Here is a 27032-nt window from a genome sequence, read left to right on the forward strand (position 1 = left end):
AAGAAAGGGGTGAAGAATAGGAGAGAAGGAGAGAAAAAATGAGGAAAGAATAGGGGTAAAGGAGAGAGGAAAAAAATAAGGGAAGAATTGGGGGGGGGGGGGGGGGAGAAGAAAGAAAAGGAGAAAAAGAATATGGGAAGAAAATGAGAAGGGAAAGAGGAAGGAAAGGGAAAAAGGAGATAAGAAAAAAAAGTTACATAAACACTGAGCATTACAGACTGACAGACACAGATATATATAAAGTAACCTCTGATGTAAAATTTATTTATACAAGGACGAGGAGAAAAGTAGCAGTATAAATGACGAGAAAACAAATACAATGTCTCCGCATAGTCTAGTTATGGATATAGCTATAAGGTAAATTTTTTTATAAATGCACAATGCTAATATTAAAGTAAAAGAATGTCGGTCTATTTGTGTAAGTGTACTGTAGGATATTGCTAACCGTTGGAACGCTATTATTCTCCTTTATAATATACTAGCGGCTTCGCCCCTAGCCTCTAGGGGCTTCGCCCTATATAGTTATGGGAAGTCAACTCTGCTTAAAAAAAATATTCAAAAAAATTATTCTTTGTTTAATTACTCTGTGGTAAAATTAAACCCAGGCTGTGCGCTTTATGCACAAAAATTTTAATTTGTACAAATTAAACCCAGGTTGTTTGCCGTATACACAAAAAGGCGTTAATTTTTTTCATTTTTTTTCAATTTTGTACCCCGGATGGCAGGCAAGGGGGCCGAGCGCTGCGGCTAGGCAGGCTAGGGAGCCGAGCGCTGCGGCCAGAGTTCATAGTTCGCTGTCGGGGGGGGGGGGGGGGGGGGGGGGGGGTACTCAAATTTTCAATATTGAAAAAAAAATTTCTAAGAGGATAATACCCAAAAATTTAAAAAAATAAAAAAAATGGGGATATTTTTATTTTTGGGGGGGTTGGGGTGTCCCAACCCCCAAGAAAAAAAGCTTAAAACCACCAGAGGACCAGTAGGTATATTCCCAGAAGGGTAGAGCCCAATTTGATCAGCAGTTACTGAAATTTTACAAAAAATGTAAAAAAAAAAATTTTGGGGGGGTGGTTTTTTTTATTTATTGGGGGGGTTGGGGGTGTCGCACCCCCCAAGAAAATAGCCTAAAACCACCACAGGACCAGTAGGTATATTCCCTGAAGAGTAGAATCCGATCGGTTCATTGGTTACCGAGATCTTAAGGGACAGACAGACGGACAGACAGACATCAAGCTACTTTGTTTTATACTAGCTGCTTCGCCCCTAGCCTCTAGGGGCTTTGCCCCAAGAGGTGATAAATTTTTTTTTTTTTGTCGAAATACGTAAAAGGACCAAGGAAATCTTCTACAAAAAAAAAGATGGGGGGGAGATTTTTTGTTTTTATGGGGGATTGGGGGTGTCCCACCCCCCAAGAAAATAGCCTAAAACCACCACAGGACCAGTAGGTATATTCCCTGAAGAGTAGAATCCGATCGGTTCAGTGGTTACCGAGATCTTAAGGGACGGACAGACAGACAGACGGACGGACAGACATCGTTCTACTTTGTATTATAGATAATATATATAGCTTATTTTAGGACAAGGAAGGTTTAATGTAATTTTGGGTAGGGTAGATCCACCATCCAAAGGTATATCACTCCCTCGAAAAATCCCCCCCCCCCAAAAAAAAAGGATCTTGCTAACAGCTAGACTGGTTAATTTATTCTTTACAGGATAGGCCCTTCAGATCTAGGGATGGTTATTCATTTCTAGGAACGGGGAGTTTAAACTTATTTTGGAACTTAAAGTGAAGTTTCTATATAAAAATTAATCTTCAAAATGTAAATTATAAAGAAGAAACGCTTTCTTTCTGAATAATTATTCATTTTTGAATAATTTTACTTTCATCTTAAAATTTTGATGCTTCATTTTTCAACAGAAAAAGGTAGAACACTTTTTAGAAAAAAAATAATACTTTTTAACCCCCCTTACTTGCTTATGGAACATTTTAATTTTCCCTGGAAAAAATGTACAAATCATACATTTGAGGTAGAATAGCTTATCTCGTATTTTCCTCTCCCTGTATATGGACATATATCCAATCAAAATTAATATTGAAATATGAAATTTTATCTAAATCTGTTTATACTCTAGGTTCTCTCATACTTTGGATTAAAAACTCTGGGACACTTTAACAGCATTTCGTTGGTTGGTTCAAACAAGCAGTATCTAAATTTTCACCCAATAATTTAAAAAAAAGGATAATTTTGTGAGCATCATCGGTAATGTATGTCAGTTTATCGTCAATTTTCTTATCCCTTATGATTCAGGGAGTAAGGGAGGGGACAATGGATCGAATATTAAATTTTTAGGAGTCTCAGACTTTGGGGACTGGCTTAAAGGGAACATGCAAGAATTTAGCAGTTTCTAACCAATCTTGGGGACCAATTATGAATGACGTCACGCAAAATCATGCATAATATCGCGGCAAACTAGCGCGTCAACAAAAAGATAAACAATAACAAGCAGACAGAATATTTTGATTTTGAAAATTATTTTGTAAATTGAATCATTACATTTTTTATATCTAATTCTTGTTTAATGTTAATTCATTCCGATTAGTGCGTTGTAGAAAGAAATTATATTAAGATTATTAGTTATTATGAGCAAAGCCTTCCTATAATTAGGTCCCGCACATTTGTACGTCCGTAACGGTTAGCTCTTTTCGTTACTTCAGACATGTTAGATGTTTCTTATTGATTTAATGTAAAGGCAAAAGTTTTTTGTCTTTAGCTTAATATTTCTGTAATTAATGATCCGATTAATTTCAAAATTTTAGGGAAAATTCACGAAGTCCTGAGTTGTTCAAGGTTTGTTTATCATTAAAATCTCAAGATGGTGTTATTTTATTTTTCTGTCCTGGATGCTAGGAGCGCAGCTACCAGTTATCCTAAGATATGTTACTTAAACCTTAAGATCTTTAAAATTAAGATGTACTTATGTTCTCAACTATTTTATTTATGTAGTATGAAATTTTGACGCAAGGTATCTCATTTTTATTTCGTTAAATGAAATAACTTGAGTTAAAAGTTCTGTAGGAAGGTAATTGTTTTAGTAAGTTTTGTAATATAATTATTTAAAGGCTTTTTCATGTCTAAGCTTTTTAATAAATACAATAAAAAAATTTGGGTAAAAGATGTTGTAAAAGTAAAATGGTATGTTTCCTTAATTTTCCGAAGTTCAAATAATAACAATTATGAAAATAAATCGTAAACAAGGGTGTTGATCTCTAGAATCAAAGGCTTGTAGTAAAGCATCAGTTTAAGGATGGTGCATTTCAAATTAAAAACAATTCAAAAAGTCAAAAATTTCCACTAAAGGTTGCTATATTGCAAATACTTGTTTTATCTGGAAATATCTGGGTTTTCAACCTTAAAGGGTCACAACTATAAAATTGAATTAACTGCCCATTGTCCCCTCCCTTACTCCCTGCTTATGATTCCTGTTATAAAATCCCCTTTTCTGTATGAGTGAATCATGAAAATCACACAAAAAAATCTAATTACATTTTTAGGATGATAATTGTTCTCGGATGTCCGAACAACTGCCTGGAGAAAAGTCATGAACTACCTGCGGATAAATTGAGGTAAATCATTTTTTTTCAAAACCCTTAATTTTAAAGCTTTAGGTTTTTATAAATTTAGCTTATAGAGAATTCTATATTACATATACATGTTAAATAGGACAAATCATTTTAAGGCATTTTAGGTTTTATGATGTTTAAGATATGGCATATACTTAGTTGCTGTCTAAGAGGGATTTACAAATGAAAGTAAAGAGATAGAATCTCTATTCTAAAAATTAAAGTTTAATATTGTTTTACTTGTTTAACTAAGAGAACAATGAATAATGATTGTGCATATAGTGTGAATTATCTTCAAATCTTCACAAAATTATTTTACTAAGATGTCTCCCCTTAAGATAATCTTAGAATAAGATTAAGGTGACATATGACCCCCTGTCTTGTTCAAATATGTCAAAGAATTCGCTACCCGCTTGATTGTTTCGGTTACACGTTTCAATGAAGCTTGAACCATGTATTAATATAGGTAATAAGAGAGAAAACTTTGTTACGGACACACATACCTAAAAGAGTGATTGGTAGAGTAGTGTCGCTATACTTTTATATGAATTAATAAGATTTTTTATTCGCCTATTATGTTCTCGCCTACCACTAAAACGATAGAGGTTTACATATTATTGAATCTTCACTGAGGTCCCTTGATGTTCTTAAATTCAAGTTTTTAATAATTTTTTTTTGGATTACAGAGCGCTTAAATTCTTGGGGCGCAGATGTTAAATTCTAGTGTACAAAATAAAATCATGAAATGTTGTATATATTATTAAAGTTATTATGTTGAGACCTTAGCAGCAAAGAGAGGGAGGGGACAATGACAATTTGGTTGACTTAACAACTTTGGGGACTTTACTGAATTTTGATTGATTGCTTTATTAAGTTCAAACGTTTAAACCACTAAAATTAATCTATAGAAGGGGTTATTGGGGAGGTAAATCAATTTATGAGCCTTTGTCTTATCCTTTTAGATCCCTGGTAGCAGAGTATAACCATTTGTATTGTTCTCCTTAATATATTCTGTCAACTATCATACAGATACATTTATTTTCAAACACTATGGACAGAAATTCACAAAATAATACCAACCAAAAGTTTAGGTGTATACTCTGTTTAGGGGTGGTTAGACACCCCTGAAGATTTCCACCTATAAATTTTGTATTCAAATATTTTGCATTTTTGCATCTCTTAAAGGGTTAAATAAGGCTTTCTAACAATATACGACTTGCGAATAAAATTCTTGGTCTAAATAAAAAATATCTTAGTTTGAAATGAAAAACTTTAAGATTTGTGTAAATGATATTATTTAATAGTTCTCAATTTGTTTTTCAAAATCTCTATCTCAAATCCTTTTGATATTATGCTTAACAAACATAAATTGGAAAAGCATTGGAGTATACATACTTACATCATTCCAGAGATAGGGGATGGGGTAATTCAAAATAATATTGTACAGTTTATATTACTTATGCTTTTCTGAGTTTTACATATACTAAAAAAGTTTTTATTACAAAAAAGTACAAAACAAAGAGATTTTTAAAACAGTATTTAATATTATTTGCGTCTTAACTCTTTAAAATTACGCCCTTTTATATTTTGCCGTACATGTTAATGTCTTACACCCATTGATTACAAATATTGAATAACTTCTGTCTTGCAAATAATTTTTCCATTTTTGTATAATGTTTTTGTATGATTCTGGATGTCATTATTATATGCAAATGAAAATTTTCTGAGCATTGATTAACCTAAATTGTTTAGAGCTGAATGTAACTCCTTGTTGTCCCGACTCATGTGGTACAACAAGAAGGCGTTCAAGAGATTCTTAGCCGATATGGTCAACTGCAGGTAAAGAATGGGTTATACTTTCAGAAAAGATTCATATAGGGCTATTGATGGTTTATGGCTATTTAATTAAAAATTTCAGTCCTGGTATGGTTTTAAGCTACTTAATTATGTTTGAAAAATTTATAGATTCCAAGTAAAAGATTTGGTTGGGTTATATACAAATGGATGTGGTTAACAATAGGGGATAAAAGTATATAGATTAAAGTCCCAAACAACCAACTGGTCTTACTACTTTACACCTGAGGTGAATTCTTAAAAAACTTTTGCCCCACTAAAATCAATGGGGCAAACTAAAAATTCAGAGGGGATAATTTTGCCCAGCACTAAAATTTTAGTGGGGCAAACTGATTTTAGTGGGGCAAAATTTTTTTAAGAATTTACCTCTTTTATTATAAGTTTGTGATGGTACCGTAGCAACATCCTTATTTGACCCCAAAAATAATTTTTCGAATGGTTGTATACGTACATCATATTTCTTAAATTTAGATCTGTAAATTTTGTGTTGAATATGTTCCACTCCTATCTTGGATTTTGTTCAACAACAAACCTTTACTCGCCATCTACAGGTAACAAATTATACAATGAAAGCTAGTCTACAAGAGTTTCTGTCTGTCGGTTAATTTTGCAGATTTTGTCTTTTGTTTTATTCAACTTGACTGAAAAAGTAAAAAAATTTAATAATTTCTCATTTTCCTTAACAGAATGAGGGTCATTGTATCATTTATTACACTGGTAACCAAAGTTTTATATCTTATTCGTTGGTTCAAAACCTTTGGGTACTTTCATTAAAATTTGTATTTGTTAGGTCCAAACTTTTCATTCAAAACTTTAATGTCAATTTATCTTCCTTTGCCTTATCCATTAAGTTCCCCTTTAATACCACAAACTCACTTCTCGTAGTTGTTGGATGTAATTAAGCGGTAATGTGTTATTAAGTAGTTTTAAAACTACCAATTTATTAAGATTTATATTTCAGACAGCATCTTACACTAAACAAGTGTTCTAAAAACCAAACAGCATAATCTGTCAGATATGATATTTTGTAATCATTTATCTATAATTTAGCTAGCTAGTTTATACTATGCTACTTTTGACATGTTGATCATCATTTATGACCAGATCTAATTTTTATAGAAGTTTTTTATAATGCCTATAAAAAAATGATGTCATTCTGGCCTACCCTTGGTCAATTAAAATATATACTGAACTGTTATTCTTTATTGGCCTATCATTGGTCATATTTGTATTGTATGAAGTCATTGTTTTTTTCAGTTTCAGTTGGAAAAACGTCACCTGGAAAGTTAGGACTTGATAACAGTCAGACATACCAATCCAGCTTTGGCCATCTTCATCATAGTGGCACTAAACAGGTAGGCTTCGTTTTGATCTTGCACAGTGTTTTTTTTATGTGACAAAAGTTTTGCTTAATTTAACCCACTTATGATTGACATAATAGTTATTTCTCGCATCGTATTATAAACAGCTTTCCGCGGATATAGAATGTACAATTATGAGATTAAAACTATTTTTTTTAGCCCCGAGGAGCCGAAGGCACGGGCTAAAAAAACTTGTTTTAATCTTATGATTGTACATTTTTATATTCGTAGAAAGCTAGATATAATACGATGCTAGACATAGTTTTTTCGTATGGATAAGAACCGGTTCCTATCCACCGGATTCGAATGAATACGAGAAATTTATACATCATATTTTCTTTGTTGGATTCATGATATGCGTACATTGACTGTGCTTTCAGCCGTTTAGGAGCTAGCTACATTTAAAATTATTTAGTCTAAACAATAACCTAAAGTTTGGTATTGGTCCTTTAATATTCCAAAACCATAAAATATGGGAAAAACAGGTTTTTTTTGTTATAATAATATGTATAATTAAGCACTACGTTTGCTCCTTAAAGAAAAACACTATAGTATACTAAATGCATAGCATCTACTTTAAAACTAAGGTCTTTGTGTCCATTTGTCTATAAGACTAAATGAGATTTTTCCATTTGATCTAAAAGATATGAGTCTGATTTATGTTAGACTGCTCCTTCACTGCTTATTTGCATATTAAACTCAATATTAAAGAATGTGTAATATTATAACTTGGAAAAATAAAGTCGTTGTAATCGAGTACATAAAAACAAAAGTTGCGAAATAAAGGGGCGAAAGAGCAAAAAGTAATTCATCTGTGTTACAGTTGAAAATTCTTCATCATAAAAGAAATCCACGCAAAATATTTAGCCATTATAATGGAAATATTTTGGCCTTTTTTTATTTTTAATATTCTTATTTAGGGTGTGCAGAACTTGATATTAAACACAATATTCAAGAAGTTTCTTGATAAAGTCATGGAATTGCCCCAGGTTAATTTTTATCTTTGTACATAAGAGGTAGAATGATTGTCTGTCTGTTCCACCAAATCTTGCTTACAACAGATTTTTGGTATATTATTGGATTAAACGTATCTTTTCCTTAAGAAACAAGGATGACAACATTCATAAAAGCGAATTACTGAAACGGTTGGACAAACGGACATTAACACTTGTATAGTGTCTGAATTGAATAATCAGAAGAGTCGAAGCAAAATTGTAAGTATATTTGTTGAAAAAATGCTTGATACATGATAATGTTTATGGACATACTTACATCTTTAGGACTTGATTATAGAGTTGCTTCGCTTATAATATTGTTCTTTATTGTCCCAGGAATCAATATACCAAAAATCAAATCAAACGGATAATTAGATCACTTAAAAATTTGTTGTTAAAAAAGTAGAAAAATCGACATGTTTAAAATGGACGTACGGACATTCTGGTAATGATTATAGAGTTGCTACGCTTTCTAAATCGTGCCCAACTACTACTGGAATCATCATGCAAAGTTTGAAATCGATAGGACAATTCTAACATGCCTAAATTAATGAATAAAAGCTATCTATCTCGGACGGACGGACGTACGAACGGACGTACGGACGGACGGACCGACACTAATTATAAAAAAGCTTCGCTTTTAAAAATGCCCTCTGAACAATATTACCCCTTTTGACTATTTTAATTTTTATTTACCTTAAATAAATTTCCGCATATACATGATAAACAAGATTAAAACTTGATCTTTATGAAAACTCTACTGAAAATACAAAAAAATATATGAAAATTGCAATTTCTAAGTGCAAATTTTTGTTAGTATGTGACATTTTTGCATGAATATGCACTCATGATGAATTCATGTTACATACACTATTATAATGAACTAGTGGATTCTACCCTAGCCTGTTTATTTTATCTGTTATAGAAATTCCAACCGAAAATATTTTAAACATTTTGTTAAAGTTAAGCTGTCATTAATTATACAATTTATTGCTTGGATATTTATTAGCACAGATACTCTTTACAAAGAACATATAGTCCCTCCACAGATTATGACGTCATACGATAGAATAACCAATGAGAGGCCAGCATAAATTTACCATTGGTCAATTATAGTGTAAACTGGCCTCTCATTGGCTGTTCTATCATACGTCATAATCTGTGGAGGGACTTTAATTATCTTCTATACAAACATGTCTGAAAGTATGCCCGTCCATCATTTAGAGATTATTAAGGATACTGTTTCAAAACAGCCTGTATCTTAAATTTCTTTTCTTAACTAATAACGTTTTTTTATTAATATATGAATTGAAATATAGTAATTTATTTAATTGTTTATAAACTCCCAGGGAGGGAAGGAATATTGGGCTGTTTATTACACAACATTGTCCCCAAAGTTTTATCATGATGTTTCCTTATTCGTTGGCTTAACAACTTTGGGGACTTATATTGAATTTTGATTGGTTGATTAACTAATTAATTTGAGTGTCCAAACGTTTCAACCAATAATTATAACTTACAGAAGGGGTGATTTTTGTGTCATAATTGAGGATGTACATCAATCTATCGCACATTGTCTAATCCCTCTAGATTCCTGCATAATAAAGAATTTATTGGTTTAGGGTCAACCTGAGAACAGTGATAAGGAACAAAAATTGAGACAGTTCATTCGTTTTGTTCAGAAACATCATGGAAATATTTACAGGTACTTTGGGTGATTTCCCTTAAATTGCCTTGTCAAGCACAGAAACCTAGGGCTCAATTATTTCAATATAAATTGAAAATGCGGTGGGTTTGGATAGTGTTTTTTAACCCAATTTAGGATAGGTTAGGTAGTCTTTTTTTTAGCAACGCAGAATTGCGGCACCCGATCATAAAAATCATTTCTTTGTTGAAAATGATTATATATGTATTGTATGCAACTGGCAAATGAAATGTTTTTTTTTGTTTAAACATATAAGGTGCATAAGCTCATAACATTTTTAATATCCGCTAATAAACAAGATAATTAAAATAAAAAATTACCTTGAGCTACATACGTTAGTATTACTCATTCTTCGTAAAAATTTTTTTTCTTGAACATCAAATTTTTTCATACTTTTGTTTCCTCAATTTTTAAACTATCACTCCAATTTATTATGTTATTTTGTTTTGTTGGCCCTCGATTTAATTGTTGTCGCCATTCATGATTTGTTGTTGTTAAGGCGAGTTTTGTTATCTGGAATAATGGATTCTTTACCCATTGTCGAGCAATCAAAAGTTCAATCCAATCAAATATTCAGGTACAGTTTTAGTTTCTCTTTAAAATCCAGGATGTAGTTTTATATAAGGAATTAGTAGATTGGCGTTGTTGGGGATTTGTATGGATATTAAAATTGTACCTATCCAATGTCGTGCATCGAAAGACGTTTTTTTTTCAATTTCCTAATGAATGTTGCTTTGTAACCATCAAATAATTATTTTATAAGTATCAGAATATCAAATAAGAAAAATTTTCACATAAATCATACATAATCAATTACTTGTTGCTTCGCCCCTGGTCTGTATGGTAAAGTGGGGAGAAAATAGGGAATTTAGCCTAAAACCAATCCCAAGACATAACAAAAAGATTTACAACAATTACAACCATTATTTTCTGAGTTCTTTAGCTTTAAACAAAAAATCTTATAGAATGATAAAATAAAACACATTAGTAAAACTGCAAAAATTGCATTCTTCTTTAAAAATTTTGGATCTACTGCAGTTCAAGGTAAAATATTGCCGGTAACGAATATTGCTGAAAATCTATGACTTTTAAAGACTGCTAGCTGCCAAATGGCTGAACGTACAGATCATACCCGCACACTATTTTAAGCCGTATATGAAGGCCTACAAATTATCTGGAATAGCCAAGATCTAATGATGAACAGGGAAAGCTTCACTGAAGAAAAAGCGCGTAAAATAGGCCTTTTTCGCGCATTTCTCTGCACTGCGAGATAATTATGCATTATTGATCTATGGCTATTCCAGATTATTTGTAGGCCTTCTTATGCCGCTTAAAACAGTGTTCGGGCATGATGTGTACGTTCAGCCGTTTGGCAGCTAGCAGCCTTTTAAATTCATAGATTTTTAGCAATATTCGTTACCAGCAATATTTTACCGTGAACTGCAGTAGATCCAAAATTTTTATTTGTTTCCTCTTTCATTTTACCAGTTTATTATAAAACAAGGATGACAACATCCATAAAAGCGAAGCACTGAAACGGTAGGACAAACGGACATTAACACTTGTATAGTATCTGAACTGAAAAATCGGAACATAAATGTATAAATGTCAAATCAAAATTTATAAATTTGTTGAAAAACTGCTTAAAAACAGGATAATGTTTATGGACATACTTACATTTTTGGACTTGATTATAGAGTTGATTCGCTTATAATATTGTTCTTTGTTGTCCCAGGAATCAATATACCAAAAATCAGATCAAACGGATAATTAAAACACTTGAAAATTTGTTGTTAAAAAAATAGAAAAATCAACATGTTTAAAATGGACGTACGGACATTCTGGTAATGATTATAGAGTTGCTACGCTTTCTAAATCGTACCCAACTACTACAGGAATCATCATGCAAAGTTTGAAATCGATAGGACAATTCTAACATGCCTAAATTAACGAATAAAAGCTATCTATCTCGGACGGACGGACGGACGTACGGACGGACGGACGGACCGACCCTAATTATAGAAAAGCTTCGCTTTTAACAAATTTTTTCTTGTTATATAATTATGCAAGTATATAAATGAATGTGTTTGCTTTGCAATGATAATAAATTATCCCCCTAGGAATTTATATTATCTTAGTACCACAACTAGATAGTAGTATTTCCAGAGTATAGTATTTCATCGGGGAGAAGAATATTCAAATAAAGAAATGGTAAACTTTCTTACATTGCACGACCTTTGTCTGAAAATCTTATCTTGTGTATGGTATTAAGTTGCACCTATTCTTTTTTAAAGCGAAGCTTTCCTATAATTAGGGTCGGTCCGTCCGTCCGTCCGTCCGTACCGGATAGCTTTTTTCGTTAATTTAGGTATGTTTGATTGTCCTATCGACTTTGCATGATGATTCCTGTAGTAGTTAGGTACGATTTAGAAAGCGTAGCAACTCTATAATCGTACGTTACCATAATGTCCGTACGTCCATTTTAAACATGTTAATTTTTTAACTTTATTAACAACAATTTGTTATGGGATATAATCATCCGATTGATCTGATTTTTGGAGAACTGATTCCCATTACAATAAGGTACAATACTATAAGCGAAGCATCTCTATAATCAAGTCCTAAAAATGTCAGTATGTCCTTAAACAAAATTCAGTATTTAAGAAGTTTTTGTATATATATTCAGTTCTGACACTTCATAAGAGTTAACGTTCGTCTGTCATACCGTTTCAGAGCTTTGCTTTTATGGATGTTGTCATCCTTGTTCTATTAATAGGTCATGTCAGTGAAGCCTAGCAATAGTTTAACATATCTATCTTAATCACCTCCCTGATAGCGTTAATCTAAATTAATGTGTAGCTTTCTGTTATTAGGGTTGGTCCGTAAATCTGTCCCTCCGTACTTCCATAATTCCGTAACGAATAGCTCTTTCTTCTTTGATAGCTCTATATCGTTTATTTAAGAATTTTAGAATTGTAGTATTGATTTCAAACTTGGCATAATAATTCCTTAACAGTTAGATAAAATTATAAAATCATCCTATTTATCTGATTTTCGGAATTATAATTCCTTTGACAAAAAGTATTTTTTTCCATCCTTTTTTTAATAATACTTAATCTAATGCATGCAAATCAATTGTATAATGATACTAAATGATAGAATATTGATTATTTGCGAACCTTGCGGCAATTGCAGTAAAATGCTTCATTCCTTTCTTAAACCTCTCTTTATCTATCATATTTATATAACTGTCTATTTATATTTTTATCTATCTATCTATCTATAGATATATAATTTTTATATTAATCGGTTGTAGTTCATTTCGTGAAAACGCCTCTTAGAGGACTTTTTTGTCGTATTTTCACAGTGATTAACCCGCAGGGGCTAGAAATAGGAGAATATCTACTGTGAAAATACGACGAAACGCCCCTTTGTTGTCACGAAAGGGACTATATCCTATTAATCTATCTATCTTGTTAAATGCATTTTCAGGATGGTGAGAGGTGGTTGTTAATTTTTTTTTAAGGGCAATTATTCTTGGGAGAGTAAAGGTTCCCCACCTCCCGAAAAAAAGAGACTTGATGAAGAGATGAATTTTTCCTGTTAGTGAGTAACACAAATAGTCATTTTGTTACTTTTGTATCATTGTAAGTAACTGGACAAAGTGTCTCAAAAATCAGCCATGTGACGTCATAAAAATAAGGGAGATGAGTGGAAAAGTGGAAAAGAAACCCTCTAAAAAAGAGATGGACAATCCCTCATTTTTTTGGCGTCACAAGGCTGACTTTTTGAACACTTTGTCAAGTTACTCATTGTAATACTTTTTAGAAGAGAACGATATGACCCTCACGAGTCTCCGTCCACCCTGTACACAGTGGAAGATGAAGATTCAAAACATCACAGAAGAAAATCTTTCTTTAGAAAGAATAACAAAAATAACCAGGTATTTGTCAGAGAATCATCTCCTTGATGAGCAACAAAACCCTCCCATAATTTTGAAACAAAATTGAGAGGGTAACTTTTTCTTTTCTTTTTCTGTTACCTTAGGTCAGGTTAAGTTGGGTTATAATGAGCACTGGGTAGCCCCGAAGGGTTAGGACACCGTAGGTGCTTGCCCCACAAGGTTATGGCCTCCTCCAAATGGGTTTTACATAGGAAAAAACTACCCCTTTACATGGTTTCAATTTATTTTAAAGATACGGGCAGGGGGATTTAGTTATTTTTTGTGGATACATTAGGAAACTTAATTTACTAGCTAGGGTGGTAAGAAAGTTATTTTGCAGAGATTCCTCTACAGATTTGCATTATATTTTAATTATGTATGTGTACTGTTTTTCAACTATTAAATGTCAGTTAAATCTTGAAATAATTAAAATTAGTATTTCAACATTTTAAATCCTTTTCGTTCTTGACATTTAAATGTAAAATAATCTTCAAAAAATCTGCAGCCAAAAATAATTATTTAAAGAAAATGAAAAAATATAGGTATTTACTTTTACTAAAGACATTTTTTTCGCAATGGGTTTCCAAACCATGGTGTATCTTAACAGGATGCTGCCAGTTTTTCAACCAGCAAAATTACAATCACTGTGTTTTTAATAACAAGATAGTTTGTTTTTCCAATTTCAATAAATGATAGCTGTTTCATTAACATTATCTTTTCAAATCGTCAAAATTATAAAAAAAAATTTTATCGTTCTGGGATTTATAAGTCTTTCAATTTGAAGGGACAATTTAACACAAAATTCTAATGTTTTGATGAAAACTAATCTTGTCTTTTTATTAGTAGTAAAAGTAGTAGATTTATTTTCCAATATAATAAAAAGACAATAAAATAATGTTCGATAAAATTTATATATTAAGAATGAAACATCAGACAGTCCTATAAGCAGAAGTCCATCAGAATGTGGTAATAAAAGGTAACATCACTGTATTTTCTTACTAGCGGCTACGCCCCTAGAAGCCTCTAATGGCACTTTAAATGTTTGGTTTTTTGTTGCGTTCAAGTTTCTACGATATGTTGCGTAAGAGTCTCTTTATACGATACCTCGCAATGTTACGTAGGAGTCTCTATACTTAAAATAAAAATTTCGATTTATTATTATTTCTCTTGGGAGGGTGGTGGTACCCTACCCCTAAATAGTTATAAACCTTTCCGGGACCTATGCGAAGTTACCCTGTTAAGGAGAACCCGATCGGTTCAGCGGTTAGCGAGATCCTTCGGTACAAACAAACACACAGACACACAAACATCTTGTTACTTTAGTATAATGATTAAATATTTTAATAGATAAATTATATGTATTTCATTAATGCCTGAGAGAGTTAAGAGAAAAAAAATACGGACATACAGTTTCATTAGTAGAATAACTTAGCTGCTGAAGATTTAATTAATGAAAATGATTGAATTTAAGAATCCACCAAAGACAGCCAGAAGAAAAAGAGCCATTGGAAAGAAAAACTTCAAGCTTACAAACAGGTATTTGGTTTACATTTTTCACTTTTATTTGAAAGTATATTTCCTCAAAACTGTTTACTTTACTGCCTGTCTGATTGTCCGTACGTTAGAGACAGTATACGGCAACGTAAATTTCTTGGCTGCAAAAAAATCATTTGGTGAAGAATATAATTATTCCGTTACTCATTGGCCATTGTTCAAAAGACATAATTATGGAATGTAACTTTATATAAAGGTTTTGTGATTTATGACAACTGAATATCTGTTCTATAATTAACTTTGTCCGTTTGTCCAATCATGACTTTTTGTACTTCGCTACTTGTCGTATCCCAGTTATTAAGACAACTTGTTCTTGTTAATGTTTATGATGTGGTTTGTTTGTATACTGTTTATGTTAGTTGATGTTTCAGGGTAATTAGATAATTAATACAATTACTCTTAATTTAACTTGATTCATTTACACCATACAACTGAAACTAAAGACGATTGCGTCCAATAACTTTATCCAAAACAGACAAGTCGTGTTAGGGTTTCTTACAAATGAAAGATTTTTTTAGTGGTTAAAAATTGTCAAATTATTGAATTAATAAATCAGATATAAATAACTTATCTTCATTAGGAAACAAGGACGTCCATGCTTTTTTATTTGGTGGGGGTACAAAATTGAAAATTAAAATTTGTGCTTGCCGTAGGCACCCTCAAATTCTTTTTAGGGGGGGGGGTAATCTTAATATTATAGTAAGACGTCCAAGCTTTTTTTTGGAAGGAGGGGGGTTGGTAATCAACCCTCCCCCTCCCCCCCCCTTGGATGTTCCTGTTAAGAAATATAACAAATATTGAATATAATTCATAAAGAATTTAAATCTTCAAAAGATATTTATGACTTTTTATCAAGGTTTGTAAGGACACTCTATACCTCATGGGAGCAAAACCGACCTGACATGAATTTGGATTTTGAAAATTTAACATTTTTACCACTTTCTATGGAATTCGAATTGAATTGAAGTCAGACAAGTAAAAAGTAATAAGATATTTCTGTTATATTTCATTAAATATCCCTTATTAAAAAAGTATTGCAATTAGATTGACATTAGTATAGTAGGAAGCCTTTTTTACTTGTTTTGGGTAAGTGTCCGATTACGTAATTACATATAAATAGTAACAAAATAGATAAAAATAGATAAAATAGTAAAATTAAAAAAGGTTGAGGTAGATTTATAACAGTTAAAAAGTGAAAAAGTACAAGATTGACAGTAATAACATATTTTCTTGACAAATAAATCCTGGGAAGAAATATGAAAGAATTATTTGACATCTTGTCACAGAATTAAGCTTCTCTGTACGTCAAACAAAAATTTAAATGTCTGTATCAAGTGGGGGATAGAACAATGGAGGATTAATCTTAACTTTCCTGCGTGTATTTTTTTTATAGGGGGGGGGGGGATAACAGTGTGTAGAATTCAAATTAATATATCGGTATTCAAGAAATAATAAAATATCTTTTAGTTATCCTTATTGAGTGCATCTTAGTTCACATGGGGAGTGGTGCCCCCCCCCCCCCGCCCCATCATAAAATTTTTTCTTTAAATCTACAAAAAATTTCTAGGTAAAGTAAGAATTTCTGTAGGATTAATAAAAATCTTATATTTGATAACACAAATGTACTTTAAAAAGCAAACGTGTTTTTATGCCTTTTTTCGATTATGTTAAATGAGGTTTATAATTGCCCCGAAAGTATAGTATCCCATAGGGATAGGACCCTGCAAAGTTAGAGCCCAACACAGAGGCTAGATAAGTGTATTATAAAAAATGGGAGAATTTTGGTGGCCCAACAAGAGGTTTAGGAGAAAGCACCTGAGAAAAAAATAACATTTTTAAAATCCAGCTTATTCCAATAAATTAATTCGAAAAAAAATCACGAAACCTATACATAGTTTTCAGCTGTCGTTGGAGGGCAACACATCGTAAAATTGACGACCTCTCCATTTGCCCCCCAAATATTATTTTAGATTTGTTTCACCTGGTTAAAATCTATCAATTACTAAACTATTAATATTTATCCTTTTGTTAAGCATTTTGTTGGTTGACTGGAAAAGACAAGGACAAGAATCTGAAAAGCTCGGATGATTCTCTAAATAATACTGGCCTAGGAAGGTAGGAATACTTATTTTTCGCATCGTATTATAGACAGCTTTCCGCAGATATTAAAATGAAAAATTTTAAGATTAATAATTAATACCAGTTTTGTGAGCCCATATGTGCTGAATTAACGAATCTTTTGTCATGTACATATATTGTGTTTTTTTCATTTTTTAAAAAATGCAAAATGTATTCTATAAAGATTTTTTACTCAAAAACATACCATCTGTAAAAATCTTTATTGTTTTTGGATTGAGTGTAAATGTTTGTTTTACCTCCCCATATTTCTTTTTTCTCAATTTCTCAATTTCAAAGATTTTTTCAATGTGTTTTTCGTAATTTTTCATAAATCTTTTGGATTAGTCTTTCTCCCTAAAACATTTCAGATAAATAAACATACGGACAGACGGACAGAATTGTATACCAGCGGTAATATTATAAAATTTTATTTTATTTAGAAAATCTTCTGTATATGCTGGGAAAGTGAAGCATGGAAAGAACCATTTTAAAAGTATAAGGGTAAGATTTATATTCATGTAAATCATATGGTGTGCAATCCCATCTACAAATTGTCATATAATACTGTATTTTATAATTATCTAATTTATACTCTCCTATAATATAAAGTATGAAGATTAAGATCTTAGAAATGCTGGTCCGAATGGGTTGCAATTTTCAGGGAAGCTTCATGAATAACATGGGATGATCTAAGCCTTTTTTAGAGACTAGATGAGAGGAAAATAGTAGAAAATAAACCATTATTTTATTGAGGAAACGATGATACACCTTATTAAATAAGGATGGCTCATTTCGATAAATAGTTTTTTATTTGTTTAAAAATGTTTGATCACATTTTCACATTTTTTATTATCTTAAATTCAGTATTAAATGTCTTACTTTCTGACAATGTTGACTAAGTTGATCATAAGTTAAGAGAATCATCTAAAAAATATGAAAAGCCTAATATATCACTAGCTGATCATAGAGTTATGGTCAGACGAATGAACTAAGATAGTAGTTATGAAGAAATTACGTGCCAAACCAATTTTAACCCAATAGGAGACCTCTGCATGAACGAGAGTAAGTTAATCTAAGCACCTGCCAACAGTGATTCCAAATATTTTTTGTGTCTTTAATATCAGAGGAGAAAGACTGGATGATTGGCGGACGGACGTACATATCACTAAAATATGAATAACAGTAAAAACTATAAAATAAAGATTAAAATTGCAGAAAGTTTTTAACTCAAAACGTTTTTAGAGGATTTTTTTTTTGATAAAAACAAATGGTTCCCGCAGGTAACAAAATTATTCAGGCTCAGAAAATGGAAAATAATAATAAGAAATATTATTATTTTAAAGTGGAACAAGACTGACCAGATTTAAATCCAAATGAAAAGTAACATTTGATGTCAATCAAACTTTTATGCTTTCAAATTACACTCACTCTAGGTTTTTTTAATCGAATGTAAGGGTACAGTAGAAAATAGCCTAAAACCATACCGTTATCAATGTCAATTTAAAGATAAAATACCCTAAAACCATCCCAGGACCTAAGTTAAGCTTCCCTGAAATTGAGAACTTATTCGGTTATATACTATATAGTTACAGGACCTAAGTTAAGCTTCCCTTAAATTGAGAACTTATTCGGTTATATACTATATAGTTACCGAAATCCTAAGCTTCAGATAAAAAAAATACTTCTTTATATAATAGGATGATAAAAATTGAGCCTTCAAGCTAAGCTAATGAAAATTTAAAAAGATTTACTCATATTTAATATTTTTTGTTATCAGGTTGGAAAGAAGATGTTTGCTGATAAGATTGGAATCAAAGGAAAGGATCATCACACAATAACTTTACTATAAATTGCTGATATTTCTTTTTTCCCGTTATTCTGTCAATAAATGTATTAAGCATAGATATACGTATACTGTATAACCCAGACAACTACCTGGAACCAGTATTGGGAACCTTTTTCATCTGCTGGCAAATTGCTCTCTAATATTATGTAGCAATTTGTTTGGATAATATTTACGACGCTTTTTCGAAACCAAATTGAAAGTCCACGGGGTGGAGAGTTACTTTTATTTAAAGTCTTCCCCCTCTATTGTTTTACTTTAATATTCCGTCACAATTTCCATCACAATGAAATGCATGGCCAGTAGATACTTTGTTATCGTGTTCATTAGCTTTTTTTCTATCTCTCTAAACTTTAAATAAAATACTGGGGCCTTAGCATCTAACTAGGAGTATGTATTAGAAGGGACAGAAAATGCTTAAATCTAAAAATGAAATAGCTTAAATTTATCCTAGGACCTTTATGAAGGTTTCCTAAAAAGGAGAACTCAATCGGTTCATTAGTTAAGATATTAAGCTTCAACAAAAACATTACTAATCTATACAATAGGACAAGCGGCTGCGCCCCTAGCATCTAGAGGCTCTGTATTTAAAGGGACAGATTAGCCTATAACCATCATGGGAAGTATAACAAGATTAGTAAAGTAAGTGTGGTGGTGTTCTCAGGAAAGAGGCGCGGGGAGATAGAGCCGGATATTGGGGAGGAACTCAGTCTCAATACTTCACTAGGATTTGATCAGTATAATAAGGTAAAAGTTTACCTTAGTTGTAGCGCAGCTACTCTATTACAAGGGTATGCTTGGTCTGTCCATTCCTAAATACCTTGTACAAAAGTAGTATTATCGGGAACAATCAGATAGGTAGGGGACATTAGGCTGTTTATTAAATTGCCCCCAAAGTTTTATATTAACATTTTCTTATTCGTTGGCTTAACAACCTTGGGAACTTTTATTAAATTTTGGTTGGTTGGTTCATCAAGTTTAGTGTCCAAACGTTTCAACCAATGTAAGGAGTAATCCAAATTGGGGATTTACATCAATTTATCCGCCATTTTCTTATCCCTTTAGATCCCTGGGGAACAAGACTGTGTGTGACATCATAGCCTAATAAAATTACTAATTAAATAAAATGTTTGACGGGGGAGTTAATCATAGATTACACGTCCCTTTACACGAGTCTTCTAGTAAAAGACATTTTTAACATTATTTTAATTCTACAAATTTCTAATCGTAAGTAGAAACAACCCACTACATAAAAAAAAACTATTATCAATATTTAAACTTGTCAGACCCAACAAAATGGTATTGTTACAGGAATCCTCAGATAAGGTTGGTAAATAATAGAAAAACATGCTTAAATTTGAGGTCACAGCAATTGGTTATGAACATACCAACGGACAGTCATATTCTAGTTACAGAAATACTTTGCTTAAAATAAAACAACACTTTTTGTCATCCATTCTCTTTGATGAATTGAAACACAAAAATTAAATTTTCTTACAAAGTTTCTCAATTAGAATATTCAAAAACTTTACATTAGATTCTTAGTTTTATTTTTGCATTTGTTTCAAATTTCAAGATTTTATTTCGCAATTTTTTTGTTTATTCAAATATCTGTGAGAAAAGAATATTTTCTAAACTTTTTCTGTCACTCTTCGTATCGGTATTGGGTTAATGGGTTTTACTAGGCTAATTTTTATGAAGATTCCCATTAACAATGTTCATGTCCAGAATTTTATCTTCTTCTGCTATTAAAGATAGATAGCTGAAATTGTTTGTGATTTTCCCTCTGAATATTTTTGAGCACCTACTCTGTTCGTCCGTAAGTTCTGCTGTTTGGCTACTTACGAGGTTATCACACTTGTTTTACCATATTTTCAATATACTTTATCATAGGATCAAGAATATGTTTGTGTTAGAGAGAGAAGAATTGTCCCAGAAACTTATCTTTTAAAGTAAGATTAACTTTACAAATATAAACAATATAATCTTTTAACAGTTGGGTGGTTGATTCAATGTTTCATATAGTTTGAGGTAAACAAGGATGACAACACAGTAGCGAAGCACAAAATCATTGAATAGACAAACTTCAGAGGGCGGATATACCTTCCATCAAAATAGTTAAAAACCTTCCCTTGTCCTATAAGAATCTTCACTGTGAAAGAAAACCATATCGGTTCAGTGGTTAGCGAGATCCTTCATTGCTGGTACAAATTTGTTGTTTTCTTGACAAAATAACCATATTAGATTACATTTCAAGTGTTTGTTTCATCCTTCTATAGCTACCTGTTTAAAGTAACCCAAACTTTATAAATATAAACAATATACAACAACGAAACATAGAAAAGTATTAGTAAAAAGATGATATTTTTTTAAATTTTGAATTAATTGACGTTAATGTTTTAGTTTAAATGAGAAAATTGTGATAAGTTTAATATATATAAATGACTAAAAAGTGAAGAAATTTTTTGAAAAGTAATACAGTGAAATGTAATTGTCACGATTGTAAGCGATACAGACAATCTAAAACCAAAATTTTGTAGTATTCAAAATTTATTTACCTCCCCCTTGCCTCCTTTCTCCCCCTACTACATATTACCTCCAAGAACCTTTCACACCCCAAAAAATCGTGGACGTTCTAAGGTACATAATATAATAAACTGTTTTTAAGTATAAATATATCTTTCCCAATATATTAAAAGTTATATTGACTGTCTGTCAAATTTCGATAACATTTACCATACATGTATTAGATAACCAAATTATATATAATACAAGAATGACAACATCCATAAAAGCGTAATTTTAAAAGCGGCCATTAACAAAATGGTTCTTCTTAACAGTGTAGTTATTCACAGGTCCTGGGAAGGTTTTTAGCTATTTTTGGGGAGGGTACCATCCGTCTCCCAAAAATTTCATATTCAATATTTTTTTTAGAAATTAAAAAAAATCGGTATTAATCTATCCCAAAAATAGCTAAACACAGGATGCCTAATATGGACATACTTACATTTTAAGACATTATAATAGAGATGCTTTCCTTATAATATTATCAAAAATCAAATGAATGGGTTGATAATATAAAGTATTGCTTAAAAAAATAAAAGGTGACAGTTTTTAGTATTGATTATGAAGTAAAATAGTATCATTTTCTGTGACATAAAAGCTTTTTTGATTTGTATTTATTACAAAATCAAAACGATTGTTAATTTGACCAAGATTTTGAAGAATGCTCCTTCTCCTTCCTATAATATTGTCAAATGTGAATAGACTATAGTTTATATAGACTATAATTACTACATACAATAATTTAATATTATTTCTAGAGGAATGTCCCGACTTGGATTTTTGTTGAACAGCTTATTTCCTGGTTCAGGCGCTGATCCGCTACTTGTTGGGTCTATTCTTGATTTAGTAAGTTTCATTCTTTTTTTCGTAGAGCAGAGGCTAGAAATATTTGAGTGGTATTCTTTACTTTAGTCAAGATTTAATTTGTTGAAAGATAATTTCTAAATTTTCCTTAAGTATCTTAAATTTTAATATTATATTTGTTTTTAGCCACAAGCTGCTGTTGTTTCCAGAGCCTGTTTCTTACTTCACCTGGCACATATGGTTCATGAATGTAACAGGTATAAATATTTGGCACACATGGTTCATGAATGTAAAAGGTATAGATATTTGGCACACATGGTTCATGATTGTAAAAGGTATAAATATTTGGCACACATGGTTCATGAGTGTAACAGGTATAAATATTTGGCACACATGGTTCATGAATATAACAGGTATAAATATTTGGCACACATGGTTCATGAATGTAACAGGTATAAATATTTGGCACACATGGTTCATGAATGTAAAAGGTATAGATATTTGGCACACATGGTTCATGAATGTAAAAGGTATAAATATTTGGCACACATGGTTCATGAGTGTAACAGGTATAAATATTTGGCACACATGGTTCATGAATATAACAGGTATAAATATTTGGCACACATGGTTCATGAATGTAACAGGTATAAATATTTGGCACACATGGTTCATGAATGTAAAAGGTATAGATATTTGGCACACATGGTTCATGAATGTAAAAGGTATAAATATTTGGCACACATGGTTCATGAGTGTAACAGGTATAAATATTTGGCACACATGGTTCATGAATGTAACAGGTATAAATATTTGGCATATATGTTTCATGAATGTAACACGTTTAAATATTTGGCACACATGGTTCATGAATGTAACAGGTATAAATATTTGGCACACATGGTTCATGAATGTAACACGTATAAATATTTGGCATACATGGTTCATGAATGTAAAACTTATAATTATTTGGCACACATGGTCCATGAATGTAATAGGCATAAATATTTGGCAAATATGGTTCATAAATGAATAACACACATAAGAAATATGATAATTGAAGCAAAATTAATTTTTATAGAGGAAATTGGCCAGCATGGATAAGAAGTCAAATTGGACCTAAATCTGATCAAAGATCGCGTGCACAATCTATCATTCAAGGTTGGTTTTAGTCTTTTTAAAGTAATGCAGGTAGAGGGCAATAATTTAGTTCTATAAGTCCTAATTTTGTCACTCTATAGATAAACATCACAGCGTATTCACAGTAAAGTGTATAAATTAAATCAATACACACGTAATCTTCATTCGCTTGTTAAACAAATACGCTACACTTGACTCAAAAGTGACTTTAAATATGACTATAAATAAATATGTCCATAAATATAACAATTTATAGCAGTTTGAATTAAGAAAAGCATTTGACAGATTATTCTACTTTTGTATATTTTGGTCTTAAGGTTTTTAAAATTCTATTTCCAGAAGATAAACTAAATTTGATTTATACATAAAGTGGTTAGTTGATACTTTAAATATATTGATTGCCTCTTATTTTTTTTGTATTAAAAAATGTTTATGGAAAAGTATAATTGTTAATGTTCAATAATAACATCTTTCTATATTTCTACTTTCTGTTATATTTGATATTCTGTGAACGTGGTATTTTCAGCAGAAAAAAAGTTGTTTGATGAGATTATTTCTGCTTCTAAAAGTGTTTACACTTGTTAGCAAAGTTTGGCTACTTCAAAGATTTTTATGTGTAAAGTCCTATTGATAATTCATGTATATAAACCTTATTGACAAATATCTTGTATCACAACTTACATTTTTTAGAAAGGCTTCTATAAAATTAGAATTTTTGCTAGCCCGTCGTCTACAAGAAACGGTTAAATCCTAATCTGTATTGTTGGCTTTTTTTGAATATTTCTATGACTTTTACGAATTATGACAAAGCCCTTATTATCCTGTTGTGACGTCATAAATTTCGGGAAAGGGAAAGGAGAACCCTATTTCTCCCATCTCCTTTTAAAGAGATTTTATTCCTCCCTTCCCTTCTCTTATCCTGAAATTTATGACGTCACAACAGGACAATATTGGCTTTGTCCGAATTATTTTAGGGAAATATGTTTTTTTTCTCCTGTTTATTAAACTTAGATGTCTAGATTTTTTCATTGAAATATTTATGACCAATGAATAATTACGATTTTGAAAATGTATGTTCTATATAATTTCTAATTCTATTTCGAGTGTTTTGCAAATTATTTCATTAAAATAAATTTTTGAACTAAAAATCCCCCAAAATAAAAGTAGAAAATCTTCTAATTTTTTTATATTATGTTTAATGTATTAACACTTCTAAGACTTTCTCTCACAAACAAACCGAGAAATTGGTTTCTTTTCATCTAAAAAAAAAAAGAGAGTTTGTGCTCTTAGCAGGTAAAGAAAAGAAAATAGAAACGTGGATGATTAAAACCATAGTCATGAAGCAAAAATATATTTTTTTTGAACAGGTAGGGTTTAAGCAAGATTTCTAATTGACAAGCAATTAAGGATCGAGGGGTTATTTCTTTTTTTTTGCTACGCATGAAAAGACTGTAATGTAATAGGACAATAACTCTAGTTTGAAAGTTTAATGTGGGGTAATTGGACAAAATAGTTTTCAAATATTGTATCTAATTACTATTACGAACTGACGTTGACACGGACAAACAGACAACTTAGTTATGAAGAAGCTGCTCTATTATAAATGAGAAATGAAATAAATAGAAAACTATTTAGAAAAAAGTTAATATCGAAGGACAGTGAAAAGTATTTAACAAAAATTAAACAAATAAATACAAAAAAATGAATCGGTTTTGGATGAAATAAAACTATTATGTTTTTTTTATTATGAAAATCCATAAAGCCGTTAATCAATGGATTTTATTTCAGTGGCTTGCAGAAGGGTGTTGTCCATCCTTCTATGGTCTACACAGTAAACAAACCCCTTGACAGAATTTTACAACCCCCTGATACACCCCATGCAACATTCAAGAGGGTGTCAAGTTAAAAGTCATAGACTCATAACCTTCTCAAAACTAATTTGTAATTGTTTTAAATTTTCACTTTTGATTTAATCAATATTTAATTTTTGTATTTTTTATTCATAAGGAAAAAGGATAAGAGGATGAATACTCACCCCCTTTTCATGGTAAAATACGACTTCCCCATCCCTAAATCTTTAAAGAAAATTTAGCAGACGAAAATCAAAAGCCGCCCAGGGCTTTTTGTATGTCAATCAAAAATAATAATGTGAATAAAAAGAAAAGCGATATTTAGCAAACAGCCGTGGGCGGTCAGAATCAGCTGAATGTTTATTATGAAAAAAAATTCTCCCTTTTTAGAAATGGAAGGGTTCATCTTTCATGCACAAATTTTTTTAAATAAAAATAAATTCTGTGTAATTTTTTTATTTTAGTATTTTTTATATTTAATAACAAAATTTTATTTTTATTTTTAATTTAAATATTATATTCTAATTATTAAAACTTTACATATTATTTTGTTATCCTCCCATTTGATAAGTGGTGGAATAGCAATAAAATTTAGCGCGGCAACAGCGCTGATTAGGCCTATGGGCCCACTGCCTATTTTCGTCTTCTAGTTGCTTCGATTCCTCTCTTTTATTTTTTTCTCTATGTTTTTATTCCTAAAATCCGTTTCCTTTTTTAGCGACGATAACTTCAATCTAGAAAAGAGAAAAAAAACTAATAAAAAGCCAGTATTGAAAAGAATTCTAAGAGAAGCATTTTTTCTCAATTTATGTAATTTGGAAATTCCAACATACCCATGGAGGGACACATTATCACAAAAAGTCTCTGTTGAGCACTTAAACCCCCCCCCCTCCCCCCATTATTTTTGAAATAAATTTAAATTTGATGGGAGGGGGGTTATGTTTGTTTGTTTATTATTCTATGGCATGTTAGGTTAGGTTATTTTACCTACTGCAAAACCTCGCAAGGTTAGAGCCGCACATGTATAGGCCGTAGCTCTAGGTCACCCTTAAGAGGTTAGGCAAATAAATAATAATATTCTTATTCTTAGTTTATTATAAAAATAAGTGGGCGTAACGTAACATTTTATTAAATTAAAAAGTACTAAATAATCCTCTTTAAAAAGGGTTTATAACATTTATATAATGAAATGATTTTAAGAAAATCTTGACATTGGTTCTGGTATAGTTGAGGTTTTTTTTATTTTTAGATTTAAGCCCTGTGATAAGCTATTTTATTGCCTCTTTTACCAATTTGAGTAGGAGAACATTCGCAAGTTAAAAAAAAAGATTCATCTAATAATTATTATTTTTAGCTTCAGGTACCATCACTAAAGGAGGAAAGATTCAGCTACTTGCAGGAAAACTGTTCTTCCAATGGGGAGAGGTAACATTTTTATCTTGTAAAAAACAAAAGATTTATTCGTTCTTTATTCTATTCTTTTAATAAATGCCAATTTTCATGATCCGCAGGTTTAGGACACCGCAGGTAGGGCCTCCCAACAAGAGTTAAAAAAATTTACGTAGTCGGTTCTGTGCTCGCTAGGCACTTGTAGGGAAAGCACAACCTAGACTGAAACACCAGTCCTTTGGTCTATAGCAGCTTAAATATTATTTATAGCATCATATTTTAGACAGCTTTC

At 31.3% G+C, this 27032-nt stretch overlaps 1 protein-coding gene across 1 annotated transcript in view; it reads left to right on the plus strand.

Moving 5' to 3' along the window:
* LOC145326530 (protein unc-80 homolog) overlaps positions 1-27032 on the plus strand; it is a 151422-nt gene that overhangs the window by 72977 nt on the left and 51413 nt on the right. The window contains exons 26-45 of the mRNA XM_080169901.1: positions 275-357; positions 3551-3622; positions 5372-5458; positions 5945-6024; positions 6731-6828; positions 7755-7823; positions 9452-9534; positions 10034-10111; positions 13363-13477; positions 14398-14453; positions 14949-15013; positions 17065-17146; positions 17590-17650; positions 18927-18964; positions 19655-19739; positions 20886-20944; positions 22316-22403; positions 22548-22618; positions 23443-23522; positions 26706-26776. Coding sequence (XP_080026027.1) covers positions 275-357; positions 3551-3622; positions 5372-5458; positions 5945-6024; positions 6731-6828; positions 7755-7823; positions 9452-9534; positions 10034-10111; positions 13363-13477; positions 14398-14453; positions 14949-15013; positions 17065-17146; positions 17590-17650; positions 18927-18964; positions 19655-19739; positions 20886-20944; positions 22316-22403; positions 22548-22618; positions 23443-23522; positions 26706-26776 — 1521 coding nt within the window. The remainder of the gene's footprint in view (positions 1-274; positions 358-3550; positions 3623-5371; positions 5459-5944; positions 6025-6730; positions 6829-7754; positions 7824-9451; positions 9535-10033; positions 10112-13362; positions 13478-14397; positions 14454-14948; positions 15014-17064; positions 17147-17589; positions 17651-18926; positions 18965-19654; positions 19740-20885; positions 20945-22315; positions 22404-22547; positions 22619-23442; positions 23523-26705; positions 26777-27032) is intronic.

Source organism: Acartia tonsa, chromosome 8, assembly GCF_053477335.1.
Source record: "Acartia tonsa isolate MP-2025a chromosome 8, ASM5347733v1, whole genome shotgun sequence".
NCBI classification, from domain to species: domain Eukaryota; kingdom Metazoa; phylum Arthropoda; class Copepoda; order Calanoida; family Acartiidae; genus Acartia; species Acartia tonsa.